The sequence below is a fragment of the Crocodylus siamensis genome, chromosome 1 (assembly GCF_052110815.1).
Source record: "Crocodylus siamensis isolate JL-2025a chromosome 1, ASM5211081v1, whole genome shotgun sequence".
Lineage (NCBI taxonomy): Eukaryota > Metazoa > Chordata > Crocodylia > Crocodylidae > Crocodylus > Crocodylus siamensis.
Window position 1 is genome coordinate 296573053 of NC_143395.1, and position 21123 is coordinate 296594175.

Consider the following 21123-nt stretch of genomic DNA (forward strand, 5'->3'; position numbering starts at 1 on the left):
GACAAAAGGAATTGCACAATACATATGACAGGCCTTATTCTACAAGAGCCTACAAGTTTAGGGATCTTGGTGTCCTTTCTGGAAGACTTCTCAAATAACAGCCAGCTCCTTCAAAGAAGGCTGACGAGTACATGGATTTAAAATCCAACGCTTACCCTTTTAGAAGTTAATAATAATTTTAGGTGCCTCTATCCATCTTGAAACACCTAAAAGACATCTGCCTTTTTCAAATGTTGAAGGTCTGCCATTTTGAGAGGTGCCAGGCCTTTTTAAAACGGGTCAAGATGAACATCCAAAAAAACTGAGACACCAAAGAAAAATAGTAAATTTGGAAAAAACCCTAAATAGGCTAATTCACAAAAGGAATTTAGCTTTTTCTATTAATTAAATTTTTGTTTTCAAATAGAAACTTCTTCCACAATGTTATTATTTTACATACCCTTTCCACTTCCTGTGTTGCAGAGGTTAGTTGCCGATTTAATAGCTCTTTGCTAGAGTCTAATTTAATGCAAACTTCTCGTGCAGATGCAAGATCTGCAAGTACAGAAACTTTCTCCAGCTGTATATTCTGAAGTTCCTCTTCCATTTTTACAAGAGACTTGCTTAAGGTAGAAATCTGTGACTTGTAGGCTTTTTCTGTTGCTAAATGCTGCCAAAACAAATTGGTTGTCTACATTTAAAAGAAAATTAATCAAGAGTACCCAAGTCCTAAAAATTCATAATTATGGCACATGTTAGGAAATTTTCTGTGGAAATTGAAAAACAACCCTACAGTTTCTTTCGTAAAATATTAGAACCTGTAAAATAATGTAGAGTAAGTTTTAAAATCTTTTCAAGTAAGTATTAACTTTTCCCATCCTTCATAACAAATAATTTTTAAAAATCTTGTTGCTTCTGATCATAAAAGCTGTCATTCATGGTTTTAAAACCTTGTCTAGGATTTTGCAACGTTTGCAATGCTGACAGTCTTTAAAATCCTGCTTTCAGTCCCACATTCAATCTCAACAAAACTTCATATCTTAACAATAAAAAAAAGTTGAATACAGTGAAAATGAACAATCAATAAATATTTAGATCCTGTAACACTTACCTTGCTGTTTTCTATAAAAGGCACTGCTACAGAGGTGACAGAATCATACAGAAGAGGCATGCACAAGCAGAAAGCCATTATTTCTCTCACTACAGGCATTTGGAACTGGTGTTTTATTTGAACATAGCCTACTTTTTTCTTCTGAATATGCTTCTAATTGGCCCAATCACAGAAACATAAAAGTAACTGTCTTGTCTGATCCTAAAAGGGCTGGTGCTTGTGGTTTTAGTTTTTGACAGGCAAAAAGATGACACAGAATAGTTCATGGGGGTGGTAATAAGATAAGGTTGTTCCCACCTAAGGAAGTAACAAGATATGATGATCTCCCTGAAGTACACATTACGATTGGGATTAATGGAAATAGTGTAAAAGCTGTGTGGAAAGTGTTACCCTAACTCTCCTTCTTGGTTTGCCAATGTTTAGTTTTGGAAACTAAACTCTCATGCCCTGGAAGGGCACAAGGAATATAGGGCTGTATTGAGTACCTGAAAAATTAATTACATATTAACAAATTACTATTTTTGTCCTGAAGTCACCAGCTGAGCTCCTATCATCATTAAATCAAAGATGTTATCCATCTAATGAAATCCCAGTAGATCAACTTAAGTAGATTTGATGGCTTAAGTTAAATGAGTTTAGGGTTGTGATAGGATATACAAACACCACAAAGGGATTTATTGAACATAAACACTGTGGCTGGCACCTGTAAAAGGTATCATATAACGCAAAAGTGGGAGGCAACAGGTGGCGAGGCAGGAAGCCTCTTGGGTCTTCCCATTAGAATTTCATGTGGGCTAAGCCCAGTCTTTTGATTGGCAGATCTCATACTCATAAGGGCTATGCGAAGTGCATCTGGCCATCAGGCCAGCCAAAAGGTGTTAAAAAGGAGAGCTCAAAGAAAGTTTGGCAGGAAATAAGAGCAGACTAGCTGCCCCCATCTCAGAGCCTGACTGCCTCTAGACCTGATGTTATAGCTACATTGCACAATGAAGTATTAAGCAGAGATATACTGGATAGCTTTGAACAAGCCAGATTTGGCATGGGCCACCTTAATGGTGCTCTTTATAGCTTTGGTCCGCAAGCTACCACAACCACACCATTTTCAATACTCGAGTTAACTTATACAGAGATCTCTGCATAGCATTTCATTGTGTCATGTAGACATACTTTGAGTAGGACTTTGGTTATTTAGAACTTTTCTGGAGGGAAGAAAGGCCTTGCAGTGGACTTCAGGATGACTGTTAAGCTACACTGTAGCAAGGGAAACCTCACTTGAGGGGAAGAATTGAGACTAAGAGTTGAGTTAAGAGTTGGGGGGGATACATATCCTCCAAGGGGCAGAGAACTAAGCCCAGCTGGGATAGAAGCATTGTGGTTTGCCAGGTGTGTCTCAGTGTGAAAAGAAACATGTCCTTGCCAGTGCAAGCAAAACTGCAATTTTGTTTTTCCGGATCTCCCAAAATTTGGTCACCTGCTGTAGCAAGAGTTTTTTGTGCTGTACTGCCAATGCTATGCTCTGCTGTATAAAACCATTAATTCAGGGGTGGCCACAAGTGGCACAGTCAGCATCTATATATATGGTGCGTGGTAGACTGAGAAGGGACTGGCAGCACAGCAGCAGAAAGGGCAGGAATCAAAAAGGAGAGTAGCAGATTGGGCAGGGACATAGGGCAGGAAGCAGAAAGAGCATTTGATCAGGCAGGAAAAGGGGAATAGAATGGAACCTAGGGGGTGAGGACCTAACTTGTGACACACCTGCCAAAAAGTTGGCCCCCACTTCTTAACTGGACACCAGCAACAACTGGGCTTCTCTGGTCTACTTCATGAAGCAGTAAGAACTGGTTTCCATGTTCTAAATGTTTTTTGGACCACTCTTCCCACTCCCCTCTGCAATTCTTCAGAACCAGTGTTAGAAAGTGGATTTTTGTACCATGTCAGGCCCCATATGGAGGACAGAAGAACTTGAAGCAAGAACTGGGAGAGGAATGGAATATATGATAAAAAATTTACATATAATTTGGGTATGCTGTAGGGCATTGTATGAGGTGAAGCTTTCAGACATTTAAAGTGCACACACAGTTAGATAAAACCACACTGCAGCAGGGTGCTTATTGCTTCTGCTACCTTAAGGGAAGGCAAACTGCAGGTGAAGCAGAGAGTAATCAAGGGAGCCACTTGACCCAAAAGGGGCTGGGCTTTCAGGATATAAGCCCAGGGCTGAAGCTGGGCAGGCAGTCTGGCCTGAAAGCCATGGAGAAAAGAACTCTTGAGCAGAAAGGCTACAGCAAGACTCCTGACTAATACCTGAGCTGGGGTAGGCAAGACCAGGGGTTTAGGGATTGAGACTGTAGAGATGGTGGAGTTCTCAACTGGCCTGGGAATGAGGCCAGGACCCAAGGGACTGGGGCCACGGCCAAGGAGCAGGGCCACAGCCAAAGAGTGATGAGAGCAGGCAGTGCTTGTAGGACCTGTTGGACCTGCAGAACCCACAGACCAGGGGGAGTGAGGACCAGAGTAAGGGACCCGTAGCCTGTGAGGTGGAAGAAGAAGGGAGGCCAGGGGGCCCACAGTCTGGGAGGGGCAGAGTCTGTTGGATGTATAGTTAGAGAGACAGAGGTTGAGCCCAGGAGGGGCAGAGAATGTAGGCCTAAACCCTAGAGGGGTTGAGAGTATGAGGTAGAGGCCCGGGCCCAGGAGGGGCTGGGACGGTTAAAGGCACTAGGGCTGGAGGCCCCAACAGTGGTGGAGACTGTCCTAGGTTTAGAGGACTGCATTGACTGGAGCTGACACTAGGAATGGACTGGATTGGATAATGGGGCTTAATGCCCAATGATGGGTAACATATGCGAGGCTTGGGTGTAGCTAAAAGGGGAGATGAGGAGGGCATGTAATTAGCTCTTAAGGTGATGAGCAGTGACACCTGTATGCATGAACATGTGATCTCGCTTGGGGCAGCCTCCCTTTTCTTAACAGCGTAATTACATCAAGGCATGGCAGACGTGTTGAAAGGGAGATTGCTCCAAAGAAAGTAAAGGTGACAAGGCCTGAGGAGGGTTCCATGGGCATCACAGTCACCTTAAAATATGTTAAAAACTTATAATTAATATTTTTTGTGCCTACACATATGCAGCAAGGCTGCTTTGACGTGCCGTAAGTACAGCGTGTTGGAACAGACTATTTCATAGATTTCATAGATATTAGGGCTGGAAGGGACCTCGGAAGATCATCGGGCCCAGCTCCCCACCCAATGGGCAGGAAGTCAGCTTGGGTCATAAGATCGCAGCAAGATAAGCATCCAATTTACTCTTGAAGGTGTTCAATGTAGGTGCTTGAACCACCTCCAATGGCAGGCTGTTCCAGACCTTGGGGGCTCGGACAGTAAAGAAATTCTTCCTTATGTTCAGCCTGAAATGGTCTCGCAGTAGTTTATGACTGTTCAACCTTGTCATCCCTTGGGGCGCTCTGGTGAACAAATGTTCCCCCAGATCCTGATGATCACCCCGACAAATTTATAGGTGGCCATCAGATCACCCCTGAGTGCTTTTCCAGGCTAAAAAGCCCCATGGCTCTCAGCCTGTCGTCGTAAACTATTAATCGAGTCTGCTTAAGTGTGGTAATTATTGCACTCCAACAGACTCCGGCATCATGTGTATTAGTGTCCCCATGCTGAAAAATGGTGGTGGGGGCATTTTAGCTAAAGTTTGTTTGATGAGCTTTAGTTAAAGTATCCCCACCGCTATTTTCCACACAGGGATGCTGATACACATGACGTTCTGAGCGCTTTAATTAGACCAGTTCTCAGAGCCACTCTAATTAAAGTGCTTCCCCACGCCCCCTGATCCTGGATCATGTATATGCCTGTGTTTGCCAATGAATATTGGTTAAAAGGAATTTCAAACAATAGTTATGGCATATTATACAATTCACCCCTACTATAAATTCATCAGGTTAGACCAAATTTGTTAACAGCTTCTGACTTACCAGTAACATTACCAGGCATTGTTTAGTGTCAATTATAAAAGATGCTGTTCTAACTTACTTGCTCCATCTCTATATCAAGGGATTCTATTCTCTCTCTTGTCCTGTGACTCTCAGACTCTGCAGTAAGAAGTGCCTGTTTAACAGAATTACAGTCTGCCTCTGCTTGGAGGAATTTTGTTTCCCAGCTTTCTGCCTGTTCACTGGCTCTGTGGTACCTCTCCAAAATTTCATGATTTTCTCTCTCCTAAAATAAAGAATCCACTTTTATTTTTTAAAAAAATGATCTTCTGTAGTAAATTAAACAAAAATATGGGAAACATTCATGTCCACAGTGAGAACAAAGGACCTGATATCTTCTGTCCATAGAAAATTTTCCCCTTCTACCTCAGACTTCAGATAAAAAGAATCAAGAGATGGTACTGAGTCCATTTAGATGGCTTAAACCCTTCACTGTATTATAATGTTAAATATTAATATATTTCTGCAATGCAGAGATATACCTCACATTTTTTATTAAAAATTCCTGAATAGACACACGATTTAAGTAATACCTATTTCTGTGTATAGGATTAAAAACTATTTATTACAAGTCTTTGAAATACCATTAAATCACAGATTTTAACTTTTATAGATTTATTATTTTACATGGAATAATATGTTAAAGTTTCAGTCACTGTTAATCAGATGTAGTATTAAAATTGATCTGGAAATGAAAGGTAACCAGTTCCCTATGTCATTCAAAGCCCACTCCCTGATGACAGCAAAAACAAACGAATAAAAATTCGGACTATCAAAAAATGCTGGGCCGAACTGAATTATGGGAATTTCAATTAGGAATAAAGCTTTTGAAAAAGCTACAAATGAAAATAGGGTTAAAATGATTTACCATATTTTTCATATACAACACACATCCTTTCCCAAAAACTAGCTGCTGGAAGTTGAAATGTGCATTATAAGGAAGGAAATACATTAAGAGCAGTTTCTGCTGCTTACTGGACTAAAGCAAAAGTAAAGTCTGTATGCCACCCACAGGAAGCAGAACAATTAGCAGGTTTTGCTCCCTAGCTGCTGCTACTCAGTTACTTCGTACTATAAAGATCTTTTTCTTTATTTGTCCTTTCAAAGAAACAATATACACGTAGTATTCTGGGACATGTTGTATGGAAGAATATACAGTAATTCTTGTTATAAATGTTTTTTATAACATGTCTTAGCAACATGCATACTTACTTTAGAATTTAGTGTGGTTTTCAGTTTGGCAATAGTTGCACTTGAATCCTGGACTTCCAACTTCATATCATCAAGTTCATTCTCGTACTTCACAAGTTTCTGGTGGAGTATCTGTGAAGATATTCAATCTGTAAGGCTAAGTTTAACGTAGTGATTTTAATACTATGGAATAAAACTAGCTAGCAAGTAGCTAGAAAATACTGCTTTTCTATCTAACTTTTAAGTTTACAGGATACAAAAAAAGTCATATCAACTCAATACTTTTGGCTGTACAAATACAACAGAAACTTTTTACATAATTTTTATGCTTCTGGGTAATGTTTTAGGGTATCTTTCATAAAAATAATAGACCACTTGATCTACTATAAAAAGTTTATGAAAGAAAGAGAACAACAATGATTGACAACAAAATCCAGCTATTAGCTGACTGGAGTTATGTCAGGGATGAGATCAGAAACCTATTTGGAGATAAGAACATAAAAAACTTAAGAAATGCCATACTGGGCCAGACCAAGTCCACCTTGCCCAATAAGTATTTTGTCTCTCCCAGAGATGGACAGTAGCAGAAATGAATCAGTATTATACATAAGGCAGGCCACAAGTGACATACAGGACTTCTGGAAATATGCAATTTTAACTCTCAGTCAAGGTTCAGTGTTTAGGTATACCTGATTTTCTTGCTTAATATTATAAAGCTGATCCTGCAATCTGTCATTCTCTTTAGCTAAGGATTCTCTGTTTCTGTTAGTCTGAGCAAGTTCATGATTGGCTCCATCTAGTTGCTGACGCAGTCTGGTGATATCTTCCTTATAGGCACAAAGACTTTCAGCAGACTGTCTATGCAGCAAATAAAATTATATGTAATAAACACAAGCAATACATTTTCAAGGAATTAAGATTGAAAGTCACTAAACAAAAAACACAGAAACTAGAAAGTGACATTTTGTAATGTAAAAAAACATGTAAAACAATGAATTTTAGAAAATTTAATTCTGATCAGAATTCAATATTTTCATACCATTGATATTTTCCCAATGAAAACAACTGTTCCAATAATGCTGTCTTTAGAATTTGACTTACTTTGATGAATGCTCCACCTCAGAAATGATTTCCTTCAAACTTAAAATCGTCTTTTCCTTGAAAACAAATTTAAAAAAAATAAAACTAGTTTCTCTTCAATAAATAAATGAAAGTGGTTGCATAGGATCAAAATATAGCTTTTTCATTTTTTTTAACTGTCTATTCTAAAACTTCAAGCTCATTCTGGTTTGGCAGAACCTCACCATTCATTTTATAGAGAATCTTATATTAATCCCACATTAGAAAGGGTTTTCAATTTACAGTGAGTAAATTGTGATAGGCCTTTAAAGTCTAGCCATTTATCTGACACCAGCAAATGAAGATACTAGCATTATAAACTTCTGCAGTTTAAGTTTTCATTTAAAATATTATGTGTCTGTCTATTGCAAAAATAATTTACTGAATGTGAGCCAAATGCTAAGAGATGCAGAACTGTCTTCCAAAATCTGACAATTTGCTCCGGTCTTTCTTAATTTTTACAGTACAGCAGAATGAGCTAACCACAGCCTGGCAACTTTCACTGCTGCTAGTTAGAATCTGGTTGGAAGAATGAACAGCAAGGATATGCACAAGAATTCCCTGAGCTTCATAATGCTGGCCTTTTGGGGAAACGATTAAAAGCAGCAGGGACAGGATGAGGATAAGACCCAGAAACGGATGGAGAAATAAGTACAGCTAAGTACCTCAATTACATTAGCTTCATTCTCATGTCAAAAATGAAGGAAACCATTTTATAATTTTCTATATTGGAATAAAAGCATAATGATTTTGTGTACTGATACACTGGCATTAGGCCACTTAGCAGTGGCTTGTTTCATTTAAATCAGTCCACAGTCAACTTAAGGTACAGTTACAAATACTTCTAAGCTAAAATAAGTGTCCCCATACAAATGTTATAGCATGTTGACATCACTTGCACCATTTAATTACATTGATTTTACATCTTAGGGCCTGGAGACTTGAAACAGTTACGGCAGTGTCAATAAGAGTGGGGATTTAAAGCACAAAAGTCATTCAAAAGTAATGGCCTGTATGCAAATTTTTGCTGTGAGACAAACAAAAGCTAAGTTGCAGCCACTGAACCCTCAGTGAAAGAGGGTAAGCTACTGGGGGTTAGATTTCATTTACTATGTGGCAAGACCATGCACACAGGCAGTTACGAGAGAATGACTAACCTGCTATAAATCCTTGTTCTTCATTACTTTGTGGGAAGTTGTTTATGGGTAAAAAAAGATGCTGCATTTGAGGTGCTTCTGACTGATAAGAGTCAAAACCTGGAAGAGTCATAGCAGACTAAAGGTAAAAACACACATCAGGTTTATCCCAGGTCTGATTGTCCGGGGGTTTAACTTGCATCAAAGCAAGTGTAAGAGAATCATTTACACATGCAGTTTGACTGGCAGTTAAGTCAAATTAATTGCTATTGTCCCAAGAAAAAGTGTTAATCTTGGATTAGAAATGGATGTTGCCAACTGACGCAGATCAGCTGTCCCAGGATGTGTCCCAGCACAGTGGATCTGTTTTAGTGACTGAAAGTGCCTATTGTCCCACCTATTGATGCTGCTAAACCTAGAATGGTTTAGCCTATCAGTTTATTCCTCCTCACTCCAAGGACACTGTGAAAGGCCCGTCTCTTGGGTATATTTCCAGTTAAACTATAGAAAATACTAAAAGTTATATTTCTATTGACGCTAATGACAGTTTTTACTGCTGACTTCAGTGGCAGCTGAGTTAGGCTAAGGCCATTTATACGAGGTTCTCAACCCAATCATGCAAGAAGAAATATATAACCTTAACAGGTTCATTCCAAATTTAAGTTTTATGAAAATGTTCTAATATCAAAGAATCAGTAATACATTAGAGAGGTATTGACATAATAGAACATACTTTAATTGCTAAAGTCTTTTCAAAGGCAGCGATTTTCTCTGATTTTTCCTCTATAAAGTCTTGCAAGGAGTCCTTTTCTCTATCCAACTGCGAAATAGTTTCTTTGAGAACGTAGATTTCATCTTGTTTAGCAATATTTTGTTTGGAATAGTTATCTGGACACAACCAAAAAGGTCTCATTGTTATTAACTGTGTTCTGGCTGATATACTTCTAAAGATAATTCTATGTTAAATTATGTAAGAAGCAGAGCCAGTGGGGAAAATGAAGGAAATGCTTACCTTGTGGTAGCATACTTGCACCTATACTGTTTAACTTCTACATCAAGGATCAACCAATTCACCTGGGCACAAGAAGTTTTATTTATGCAGATATTTGTGCGCTGCTGCCCAAGCTAAGAACTTCACTCAGGCCAAGGCCACATTGGCATCACTATTTCAACTGGCTGTCAGACTATTACACCAAAAATCAACTATGTGCCAAACCAAATAAAACACAAGTTAGTCTTTCCTACCTTCAGAACTGAGATACTAGTAAATGGCTCAACCTTACCTGAAATGGAATAGCCTTTACCCACTGCCCAAATCCTACCTACCTTGGAGGGACACTAGACCTCATGCTTTCATATAAAGCACATACAGAAAAGGTGAAGTGCAAAGTTAGTTCCTGGAACAAGATCTCCCAACAAGTCCAAATGCGGGGGCCAACAATAGTGTTACAAACTACTGGGCTTGCACTTTGTTATTCGGCTGCTGATTATGCATGCCTGGTTTGCGAAAGATTGGCATATGCAAAGAACTAGACATCATACTGAACAAAAGTTGCAAGTGCATTATGGGATGCCTTAAACAAGGGGTTGTCAACCAGTGGTAGGTGTACCTTTGGGGGTACTTGGACTGGTCCTAGGGGATACGCACGGGTGGGCAGGGACAGGGCAGCAGCACCCCTCTGCAGGGCAGGGAAGCTTGCACATGGAACCTGGTGCTACTACACACCAGCCCAGTGAGCTTCCCTGCCCAGCAGAGAGGAGCTGCTGCCCTCACCTCAGCCTGGTGAGCTCCCCACCCTCCCCTCAAGCCCTGGTCCTAGGAGGTGGCGGTGCTCTGTCCCCACCTCCCTGCTCTGTGCCCGGCCGCCTGCCACCCCTACTTGACATTTGGCCTCATGCTAACCACCACCCCCACCCCCAGCTCAGTGTTTGGCTGTGTGCTACCCCCCACCACAATATAATATGAAACAAACCCCTACATAAAGCATATTTACTATTTGAGAAGCAAACAATTTTCTAATCATTACAGTTTTATGAAAAATTATCAGAAAGTACTGGTATTAAGAAATAGCTCATGAAATATTTCCCCCCACATAATAATGAATGTCCATATGTACAGTAGTACTGAAGTGACGCTGCAGCCAGGATGATTCAAATAATGTTTGGGACAGACTTTTTCAGGTGTCCTGAGAATAAAAAATAACCTCATTCAAAAGGTTGTCTCAGTATATCCCAACCATGCAGCTGGTCCAATGAAAGATGCCTCCAACAGAAATCCTTGTCTTTCACATATGTGTATATAGACTTTACATGCAACCAAACTATATTAGAAAGAACATTGTTAGAAGGTGTAAAGCTGAGCATTTAAAAAATTAGGAAATGTCAGAATGACTGTTATCTGTGCAATCTTAATTTGGCCTCCTTGTGAACATGCATTTGGAAAGTCTTTACTTCCACGATTACTACAAACCACAGTCTTATTCTGTGCAGAAAATGAGCAGCTGTTCATATTCTCCAGATAGTGGCCTGAATCTTATTTGCTGCACACTGTTCAAGTCTTGCTCGAAAGACAAAAATATTAAGTTCCTCACAGCCTTGTCTTTGTTGTTCATCATCACAATATCCAAGTGCTTCACAAATGTTAGTGAACTATAGTTTTGCACCAGTGCTATCATTGTTGCTATTTTGCAGAAGGAGAAAAATTAAGATATATCTAGGATGCCCCTAATTTTTAGGGTGCATCAATCATATATCATTTCCTATGTTCAAAACAAAGCACAGCTCTTACTGACTTCATTTGCAGGCAAAGTACTGGCTGCATGCAGAAGTAAAAAAAAAAACCCAAAATGGAATCAGCTTTAACTAAAAGTGTCAAAAAGCCCCACTGAAGCATCTGTTCTATACAGACACTGCAGAGCCAGCTCAAAATAATGTGTGCTCAACACTTCTGCTAGTAAGACCCTAACATTTCCTATCAGGCACCCAGAAAATGAAGAAAAGACATTTAGCAATCACATGAGACATTTGGTTGAAGTGATTTGTCTCGATTCATACAAGAACTTTGTATCTTACAGCTGGGATGAAGCTAGAATCCAGTTCCCCAGAGAACCTTCATCTGCTTTAACCACGAACCTCCCTTCACCTGCAGTTCCCTGCCCCATTAACTGTACAACTTTCAACTCCTGCAAAAAACGAGGCTGAGGTACTAGAGCAGTGGTCTCCAACCTTTTTAAGTAGGAGATCACTTTTTGATCTCCTACTTAAGCAACCAAAAGATCTACCATGTGCCCCACCCCCTCCCCACAGGTCAGTCTAGGCAGAAAGGGGGAAGGGCAGATCCAGGCAGAGTGAGAAAAGATTATTGGGGAGGTGCACCCCCACCACAGCAGGTAAGTCTGTGAGGGAAGGGCCAGGGGGAGGGGCTAAGGGCTGTGGTGGGGGGCAGGGAAGATCAAGGCCCCAGCCATTAGGGAAGGAGCAGGGCACAGGCAGGAACAGGGGCTGCAGTGAGTGGGGCCCTCGCTAGGCCAGATGGTGGGAAAAAAGGAGGCCCAGGGGCCACATGTTCCCCAGGCCTCCATTTGTCCCCCACTTCCCCCAGTCTCCGCTCCTATCTCCTTCCCTCACAGCTGAAGCCTTGATCTGCCCACCCCCCTGGCAGCGAGAGAGGGAGCAGGGCTGGAACAGAAGCAGGCCCTGCACAGGCGGGGCACAGGGCACATGCAGCCTGGGAGGGCACGGGGGGCACATGCCCCCAGATCTGCACGCTGGCCGGGCTGGCTGAGGCCATGGCAGCAGTGGGCTCTTCCCGGGGGGGGGCGTTATCTTAGCTGTGCTGCAAGCCTGGGCCTCTTTGTGCCGCAAGTCCCAGATGCGCTGTGCAACAGACAAAAGACACCACTACCGAGCACCACTGCTGTCCCACTGCTGCTTTATTGCTCTGAGCTGCCAGTCCCGAGCTGGAGCGGTTTGTGTCAGCCGTGTGGCGCCAGAGGCAGGACTGGACCAGGACAGCTGCCCGGGAGTAGCAGATTGGGCCCTGCAGCAGCAGCACTGGGAGAGCAGGTTGGGTGGGCTATGACGAATTTTCGGGTGCCTGCAACACCCCCAATAGCCCCATTCCCAGGGCCCCCCACGCCCCAAGCCCCACTGCAGCTAGCTCAGGAGCACCTCAATGCCACATGTCTCCCACTGCTGGGCTGAGCCTCGTCCCCTGCCCACTGCAGCGGGGCTCTGGGCAAGCAGTCCAGCATGCAGGGATAGCTGCCTTGCCCCGTACACAGATCAGGGGTGGGGGACCATGCTCCTGGGGGCCTCTGCCAGAGTGCGTGCAGCAGCGGGAGCGCCCCTGCACACATGAACGAGCTGCCCAGACTCCGACCCTCCTGCGGCCCGGCTAGAGCCCCACTCACCCAGTAGCAGGGGGCACAGAGAGGGATCATCCCACTCACCTGGCTGGGCTTGGCAGCAGGAGGCAACTCAGCCCAGCTATGTATGTCCTGCCAGTCCTACCTCCCGGACCACGTCCCGGCCACTCTCGATTGTGAAGCGTCTGACAGGCAGTCAATCTCAGTCTAGGGAAGGTTGCCCCCTCAGACTGAGATAAACTGTCAGGGGCTTCCCAACTGACCAGCTGGTGACCACTGTACTAAAGACACAACCTTCTTCTCTGTACAAAACTGGTACCTCTCCTAACAGAGTCAACACCGTATATTGCTCTACGTTAAGGAGTAATATACATCAACCCTCATCAAGACAGAATCAAAGGATGAGGAAGTAGAAGGACTGTGGGTTAGGCTACATGGGGGGCAAGGAGAAAAGGATTTGGTGGTAGGGGTCTGCTACAGACCCCCACATCAAGGGGAAGAAATAGATTTGGGGCTCCTGAGGCAACTCTCGGAGACCATAAAAGCTAAAGAGGCGGTGGTCATGGGGGACCTAAACTACCCGGACATCTGTTGGGAGACACAGACAGCAAAGTCCCACCGCTCACGCAGGTTTCTAACCTGTGTACAGGACCTCCACCTGACGCAGGAGGTACATGGTCCCACTAGGGGGAATGCCTTACTGGATCTGGTATTGGCAACGGGGGATGACATAGTAGGGGACCTACAGATCGGTAGCCATCTGGGGGACAGTGATCACCTAAAAATACAATTCAACATAAGGCGTCGAGTGGGTAAGGTAACTAGTAGGGTGAATGTGCTGGACTTTAGGAAAGCTGATTTCAGTGAACTCAGGCGATTAGTGAAGGATGCACTACAGAGTAGTAGTTTTGAAATGATGGGAGCCCAAGAAGGGTGGCTGTGCCTTAAGGAAACTATCCTTCGAGCACAAAGCGAGACGATCCCCGTGAGAGGTAAAAGAGGGAAAGGGGCCAGGAGGCTTCCCTGGCTGACCAGAGAAATCCAGGGCAGACTAAGGGCCAAAAGGGGAGCACATAAAAAGTGGAAACAGGGAGAGATCACCAAAGAGGAATATACCTCTTCTGCTTGTGCTTATAGGGAGGCAGTTAGACAGGCCAAAGCTACCATGGAGCTGAGGATGGCAACCCAAGTAAAAGACAAAAAGAAATTGTTTTTTAGATATATAGGGAGTAAAAGGAAGGCCCAGGGAGGAATAGGACCTCTGCTAAATGGGCAGAAACAATTGGTGACGGGCAGAGGGGACAAGGCTGAACTCCTCAACGAGTTCTTCGCCTCAGTGTTCCTAAGCGAGAGGCATGACAAGTCTCTCACTGGGAGTGTAGGGAGGCAGCAGCAAGGCACCAGACTTCCATGCGTGGACCCTGAGGTGGTGGAGGGTCACTTGGAAGAACTGGATGCCTTTAAGTCGGCAGGCCCGGATGAGCTCCATCCGAGGGTACTGAAGGCACTGGCCGACATCATTGCAGAGCCACTGGCGGGAATATTTGAACGCTCGTGGCGCACGGGTCAAGTCCCGGAGTACTGGAAAAGGGCCAATGTGGTTCCCATTTTCAAGAGGGGGAGGAAGGAGGACCCGGGCAACTATAGGCCAGTTAGTCTCACCTCCATCCTTGGCAAAGTCTTTGAAAAAATTATCAAGGCTCACATTTGTGAGAGCCCGGCAGGGCAAGTTATGCTGAGGGGAAACCAGCATGGGTTCGTGGCAGGCAGATCGTGCCTGACCAATCTAGTCTCTTTTTATGACCAGGTTACAAAACGCCTCGATGCAGGAGGAGGGGTGGATGTCGTATACTTGGACTTCAGGAAGGCCTTTGATACGGTATCCCACCCCATACTGGTGAACAAGTTAAGGGGCTGTGACTTGGATGACTGCACAGTCTGGTGGGTGGAGAATTGGCTGGAGGGTCGCACCCAGAGAGTCGTGGTGGATGGGTCGGTTTCGACCTGGAGGGGTGTGGGCAGTGGGGTCCCGCAGGGCTCGGTCCTTGGACCGATACTCTTTAATGTCTTCATCAGCGACTTGGATGAGGGAGTGAAATGTACTCTGTCCAAGTTTGCAGATGACACTAAGCTATGGGGCGAAGTGGACATGCCGGAGGGCAGGGAGCAGCTGCAAGCAGACCTGGACAGGTTAGACAAGTGGGCAGAAAACAACAGAATGCAGTTCAACAAGGAGAAATGCAAAGTGCTGCATCTAGGGAGGAAAAATGTCCAGCACACCTACAGCCTAGGAAATGACCTGCTGGGTGGCACGGAAGTGGAAAGGGATCTTGGAGTCCTAGTGGACTCCAAGATGAACATGAGTCGGCAGTGTGACGAAACCATCAGAAAAGCCAATGGCACTTTATCGTGCATCAGCAGATGCATGACAAATAGGTCCAAGGAGGTGATACTTCCCCTCTATCGGGCGCTGGTCAGACCGCAGCTGGAGTACTGCGTGCAATTCTGGGCACCGCACTTCACGAAGGATGCGGATAATCTGGAGAGGGTCCAGAGAAGGGCCACTTGTATGGTTAAAGGCCTGCAGGCCAAGCCCTACGAGGAGAAACTAGAGAAACTGGACCTTTTCAGCCTCCGCAAGAGAAGGTTGAGAGGCGACCTGGTGGCTGCCTATAAGTTCATCAGGGGGGTGCAGAAGGGAATTGGTGAGTATTTATTCACCAAGGCCCCCCCGGGGGTTACAAGAAATAATGGCCACAAGCTAGAAGAGAGCAGATTTAGATTGGATATTAGGAGGAACTTCTTCACAGTTCGAGTGGCCAAGGTCTGGAACAGGCTCCCAAGGGAGGTGGTGCTCTCCCCTACCCTGGGGGTCTTCAAGCGAAGGCTACATGTGTATCTAGCTGGGGTAATGTAGGCCCAGCACTCTTTCCTGCTTATGCAGTGGGTCGGACTCGATGATCTATTGAGGTCCCTTCCGACCCTAGCATCTATGAATCTATGAATCTATGAAAGAATGAAGCAGAGATCCTGCAACAAAAATAACATGTGATCTTGTGGTTATGTCATAATGGATAAGCACAGAGGGACCAAATTATGGTACCATGATTATTCTTAATTCTGGCATTTCCTAACTTTTAAGTTTTCACTTTTGCAAGCTTAATAATATTCTTTTTATGTAGCACACGGGGAAAAAACAAACAGAAGTTACACCCAACACCAGAGGGGCACAGGAAACCTAGCCAGTTTCACAGGATTCATTCTACAAGAAGTGAGGAAATGAAAACAGTACTGTATTTTTCGGACCATAAGACGCACCTGACCATAAGACGCACCCAGTTTTTATGGCAGGAGAGACTATGTGTGCCGGTGGCCGGCCATTTTTATTGCCGGCTCCCGGCCACCGGCACGGGCGCCGGCTTCCGGTGTAAACAAGCGGCAGATGTCCCGCTCGGGCTCCGCCGCCTCCGTGGGCAAGCTCCGCCCCGTCTCCCCAGGACACACACCTTCGGACCGTAAGACGCACCCTCGTTTTCCCCCCACTTTTGGGGGGAAAAAAGTGCGTCTTATGGTCCGAAAAATACGGTAACTCTTATACAACCACTATTTTTAATGATTTTATTTTAAAAAATTGTGCATGTTACTTACCATTTTTTTCCTCCAAATGCATACTTCTTTCCTGAGTAAGCTGTAATTCATATTTTTTCTTAGCAAGGTGTTGCTGAGTCTCTGAAAGGCTTTGTTCTGTCTTTTCATTCAATAAGCTGAAGGAGCAGTAAGGGGAAGAACTTAAACAAACATTCACATATGACTTTTGTCACTAGAAGTGCAAAAGATAAGTAAATCAATATTCCCCGAGATACTGTAAATTATTTTGAGTATTTCACCAAAATATATTATAATCTTTAGATACTAAAGCCTGTTATTCCTATAAGAATCACATAAAAATAAATGGGTTTGAACAGGATAAATAGCTTAAAGGATTAGTAGAAGATTAAAATGTTTTTAGCAGCTCCAGGTGCTGCTCCATGGATGTCTAAGACTGAAATGGTCAAGCTGCCAAAAATGATTGAGGTGAAATGCTAGACCTATATATTAAAGCATCTTTTCTAGTAACTGAAAAAAAACTATTAATACTTAATGGGACATAAAACAAGAATAACTTTATCTTGAGTGTTGCAATTCATTTAAAGTACACAGATTGTTGATGGTGCTAATGAAGCTGAGAGTCTATTATTAAGAAACAGTAATTTAGAATAGGATTTCTCAAATATTTCCATATAGACCACTTAAGAAAGGCAGTACTAGGCATGTCTATACATGCATTAATACACTTTCGTTAATGCACATTAAATCTAGTACCTCCATTGTGAGGTACTAGGAAACTGCATTAGTCTATCTTAATGCACGTCAACAAAAGAAAACAGTTTTTTAGTGATTAAAATAGGCTACGTGCATTAAAGCACACATGTAGATGTGCCCAGTATTCTAAGCTAGCCTCTCTACCCCAACGTTTTAAAATTGTGTAATTAGTTCCCTTGTCCCCTTGTCATTCACAGTCCTAATTGTAATAGCGTAATACTCCTGTAACAACTATAGTGATCACTTGTCAGAAAAAGTAGTACGAGGAAGATACTTTATTTTGAACTATGTTTAAGGACAAGATAGTGAGTTTTTTGTTCTTTTGGGGGAAAAACCCCCACAATATCTTAATTTCCTATTTTCTCTCTCTCCTGAATATGTTTCTGTGTCATGGTCCTCTTTCTCTCCAGTCCTACAGAGATGAATCTTCTGTATATGTTTCTCTGCTGTTTGAACTGCAACAGATTCTCCTCTAGGCTCTTCCTCCTTGCACATGCTACTACCTAGAACTAACTTACTGCCTTCTACCTAAAGTCTTCCCTTAGGTCTTGAAGTGGTTCCTGGTAGTGGATAGGAGCTTTAGTCCTGCTGCTGGCTCTAGTTTCTGGCTACTGACAGACATTCATTTAAAGCCACAATGGGATCTGAACCCAACAATTGCACTTCTGATGCACGATCCTGAGATCACAATTCTGCCCTGCCTGTACTTATCAGTGTAGTGGAAGATTGGTACCATAATCCCAGGCTCGCCCCCCACCAGCAAGTTGGAAGCTGGATGCCCCAAATTAGCTAATTGCTGGCTTGCTCCGGACGTCCAGGGCTCAAACCAGCTTCTTTGTGATCCCTAGAGCCAGCCAATGATCAGCTCATCATCAGATAGATCAGGACTGCACTGGGGTTCTAACTGGCCCTGGTGTGATACTCGAAGCCGGCTGACAGCTGGCTCCAAGATCACACTGGGACTTGAACTGGTCCTGGTGTATTCCTGGGATTGTCAGCTGATTGTCAGTCAGTAGAGACTGCACTGGGGCCAGCTGGAAATGAGAGTACAGTCCTAATCCTATCATATGTTCAATTTTAAGTGTGATGGAAGCCAACTGCAATAATATTACAAACCATGTGGCTGGTTTCCCTTTTTTGTAGCACCATTAATTGCTTGAATGTGTGGCCAGGTTAGTATTTAAGACACAGTCAACAGGCTAATCACATCTTAAGTGTAAAATGTGTTTCAATTTATAAGGACAAAAAGGACATATCTAAAAGAAGTTAAAAGCTAAAATAAAAGAGAAATAAAAGAAAAAACTGCCACAACTTCCAACTTAAACTCCTGCCTATGGCGCAACCCCCCACCTAAACTCAATCTCTATCAAGTTTCGCTTTTTCCAAGACCCAGAGAAAACAGAAAGGCTTTTAAAACAAAGTAAATAATGGGATAGGGTAGAAAAGGAGAATAAACCTCAATAGTGAGGGCCTCTTACAAGAACATTCTCCCACCAGCTCCCCCTTCCTTTGATTTAATAGAATAGTTATGAATATATATTTATAATAAATAGTGAATAGATTTATTTTTAATTGCATTCATTTTAATTAATATATATTTGTCTACCTGAGTGAAGCACATTCTGCTTTTTGTCTACTGAGCTCACTTTCTGAATCCAGTGCCCTTCTTGCCAATATTTTCATCTCCATTTCTACAGAATCTATGGTATCTTTCATCAGTGCCATCTTGGATATGTGTTCCAAACGTTCACTGTCAAGCTATAAAAGTAAAATGGCCAGGCATTAAGGATTGTAAAAAGCTGTCTTGTATGAAGTGGAGGTTTTTATTTGTTCAAATTCTACTCTTGAATTTTACCACAAGTTTTTCACTGAATGGCAGAGTTTCATAGTAACATCTGTAAAGACTTTGAACAAGTAAAGCCCTGCCTTCAGCTGACTTTAGTGAGCTTTGAACAACTGAACTGTGGGTCTCATTCCTGAGGTACATATACATATATGACATAACAGAGCATTCAAAAAGTCCATCCAATTTATCTGAGACATAGAAGGACATGCACATTACTGAGTCATGTCTTTCATGTATTAGGGCACTGTGTTAAAGGAAGTCTTGGTTTGGCTTGACCCATCCATAGAAGCAACTTGATGCTTTAACACAAATAAAAGTCACATTGTGGTAGGATATAACACAAGGTCCTGTCTCATAATGGGGATAAGGAGGGAGAATCACAGCATAAATACTAGCTTTCTCCTTAGCCACACAAAAACATATGCAAACTATTCAAAGAGCTTACTGTGAAACAACCCCTTATGCTATACTTGGGGACCTATACAAGTGCAGCAAGGTTGCTCCAACTTTGTCAGAGCAAACTCGATTAATCAAGTCTGATGGATAGTGGTAATAATCGCCGCACTCCAGCAGACTCCAGCATCATGTGTATCAGCATCTCTGTGCTGAAAAATGAAAGCGGGGGTGCTTTAATTAAAGTTTGTTCAACAAGCTTTAGTTAAAGTGCTCCTGTTACCATTTTTTAGCATGGTGATGCTGATACACATGCTGCTTCATGCTGCAGGTGCTTTAATTAGAGGGGAAGCCCTGCCACCTGAATGTAGCTGGGGGGGGGCGCAGAGAATCAAGTGAGTTTGAAACCTCTGCTCTATAAAAAGTCTCTCTTTAAGAGAGATTCTTCATCTCATTCTTTCTTCATCTCATTCACTGTTGCTCCAATATTGAGCTCTAAAGTACAAATTCTCACAAATTCTCCATCACATTCTTTCTCCTAACTTACTATTGCTCTAATGTTGAATTCTAAAGTACTCTGGTCAGTGGTCAGACTACTGGAGAGCAAATCAATAGTTGCTGACTGTACAAAGGCCTCTCTCAACATTAAAATGTAAAGAAGTGAATATTGAAATACCATTGTTTATGAAGCAAACTCAAGAAAGCAAACTGTGTTTCTGAAACAAGTGGATTCCCCCAAAATACTATGAAATACAAGTTTGAATGCATCATGTAAGTAATGCTTATTTACTGACATATTAAGATCTCAACACTTTGAGAGTAATTCACACCTGTTTCTTTTAACATAGATACACCCTAGTTTTTCTTTCAAATACTGTAATACCCAAAATGATATATGTAAGATTTCTGTTTCCTTTATTAGTATTTTTCTATTAAAGATTAAAGTCTCAATTCTGCAAGTGTATATACTAGTCAAGGAGTTGCTAACCTACAGCATGGGTGCCACAAGTGACATGGGCAGCCTGTGTGCGTGGAATATGACAGACTGGGGAGGGGTCAGGCAGCACAGGAACAGATAGGGCAGGAAGCAGAGCAGCAGATCAGGCCGGGAGCCAGCATTCCCTCTAAGCTGTGTGGTGTGCACAGCCGCACAGGTGCACTGCAGGGAGCACAAGGAAAAGCAAAAGGCAGACCAGCAGCTTAGTCAGGGAGCACAAGGCAGGGAGCAGAAACCTGAGCAGCAGATCAGATAAGGGAAAGGGTGGCATTCAGTGAGGGTACACAGCTACTTTGCGGCAAAAAGGCTAGCTTCCATTTCATGAGTTATTTTGGGTGCTATAGACATGCAGCGAGGCTGTTCCTATGCACTGTAATTACAGTACGTTGGAGCAGACTCGATTAATGTATTAATTAGCACGCTCCAGTAGCCTCCTCCACGTCTTGTGTATCGAAGTCCCTGAACTTCAAAATGGCAGTAGGGGTGCTTTAACTAAAGCTTGCTTGATGAGCTTTAGTTAAAGTACACCTGCTGCAATTTTGAAGGACAGAGAAGCTGATACACAAGACACTGCTCTCAGAACCACTTTAAATAAAGTGCCCTACCCCCAACACATGTAAAAA

At 42.9% G+C, this 21123-nt stretch overlaps 1 protein-coding gene across 2 annotated transcripts in view; it reads right to left on the reverse strand.

Moving 5' to 3' along the window:
- TSGA10 (testis specific 10) overlaps positions 1-21123 on the reverse strand; it is a 56507-nt gene that overhangs the window by 15747 nt on the left and 19637 nt on the right. For both annotated transcript variants that reach the window (XM_090065208.1, XM_090065197.1), the window contains 8 exons: positions 18871-19022; positions 16551-16666; positions 9269-9423; positions 7382-7437; positions 6970-7138; positions 6302-6412; positions 5130-5315; positions 440-649 (listed from right to left, as the gene is read on the reverse strand). In XM_090065208.1, coding sequence (XP_089921334.1) covers positions 440-649; positions 5130-5315; positions 6302-6412; positions 6970-7138; positions 7382-7437; positions 9269-9423; positions 16551-16666; positions 18871-19022 — 1155 coding nt within the window. The remainder of the gene's footprint in view (positions 1-439; positions 650-5129; positions 5316-6301; positions 6413-6969; positions 7139-7381; positions 7438-9268; positions 9424-16550; positions 16667-18870; positions 19023-21123) is intronic.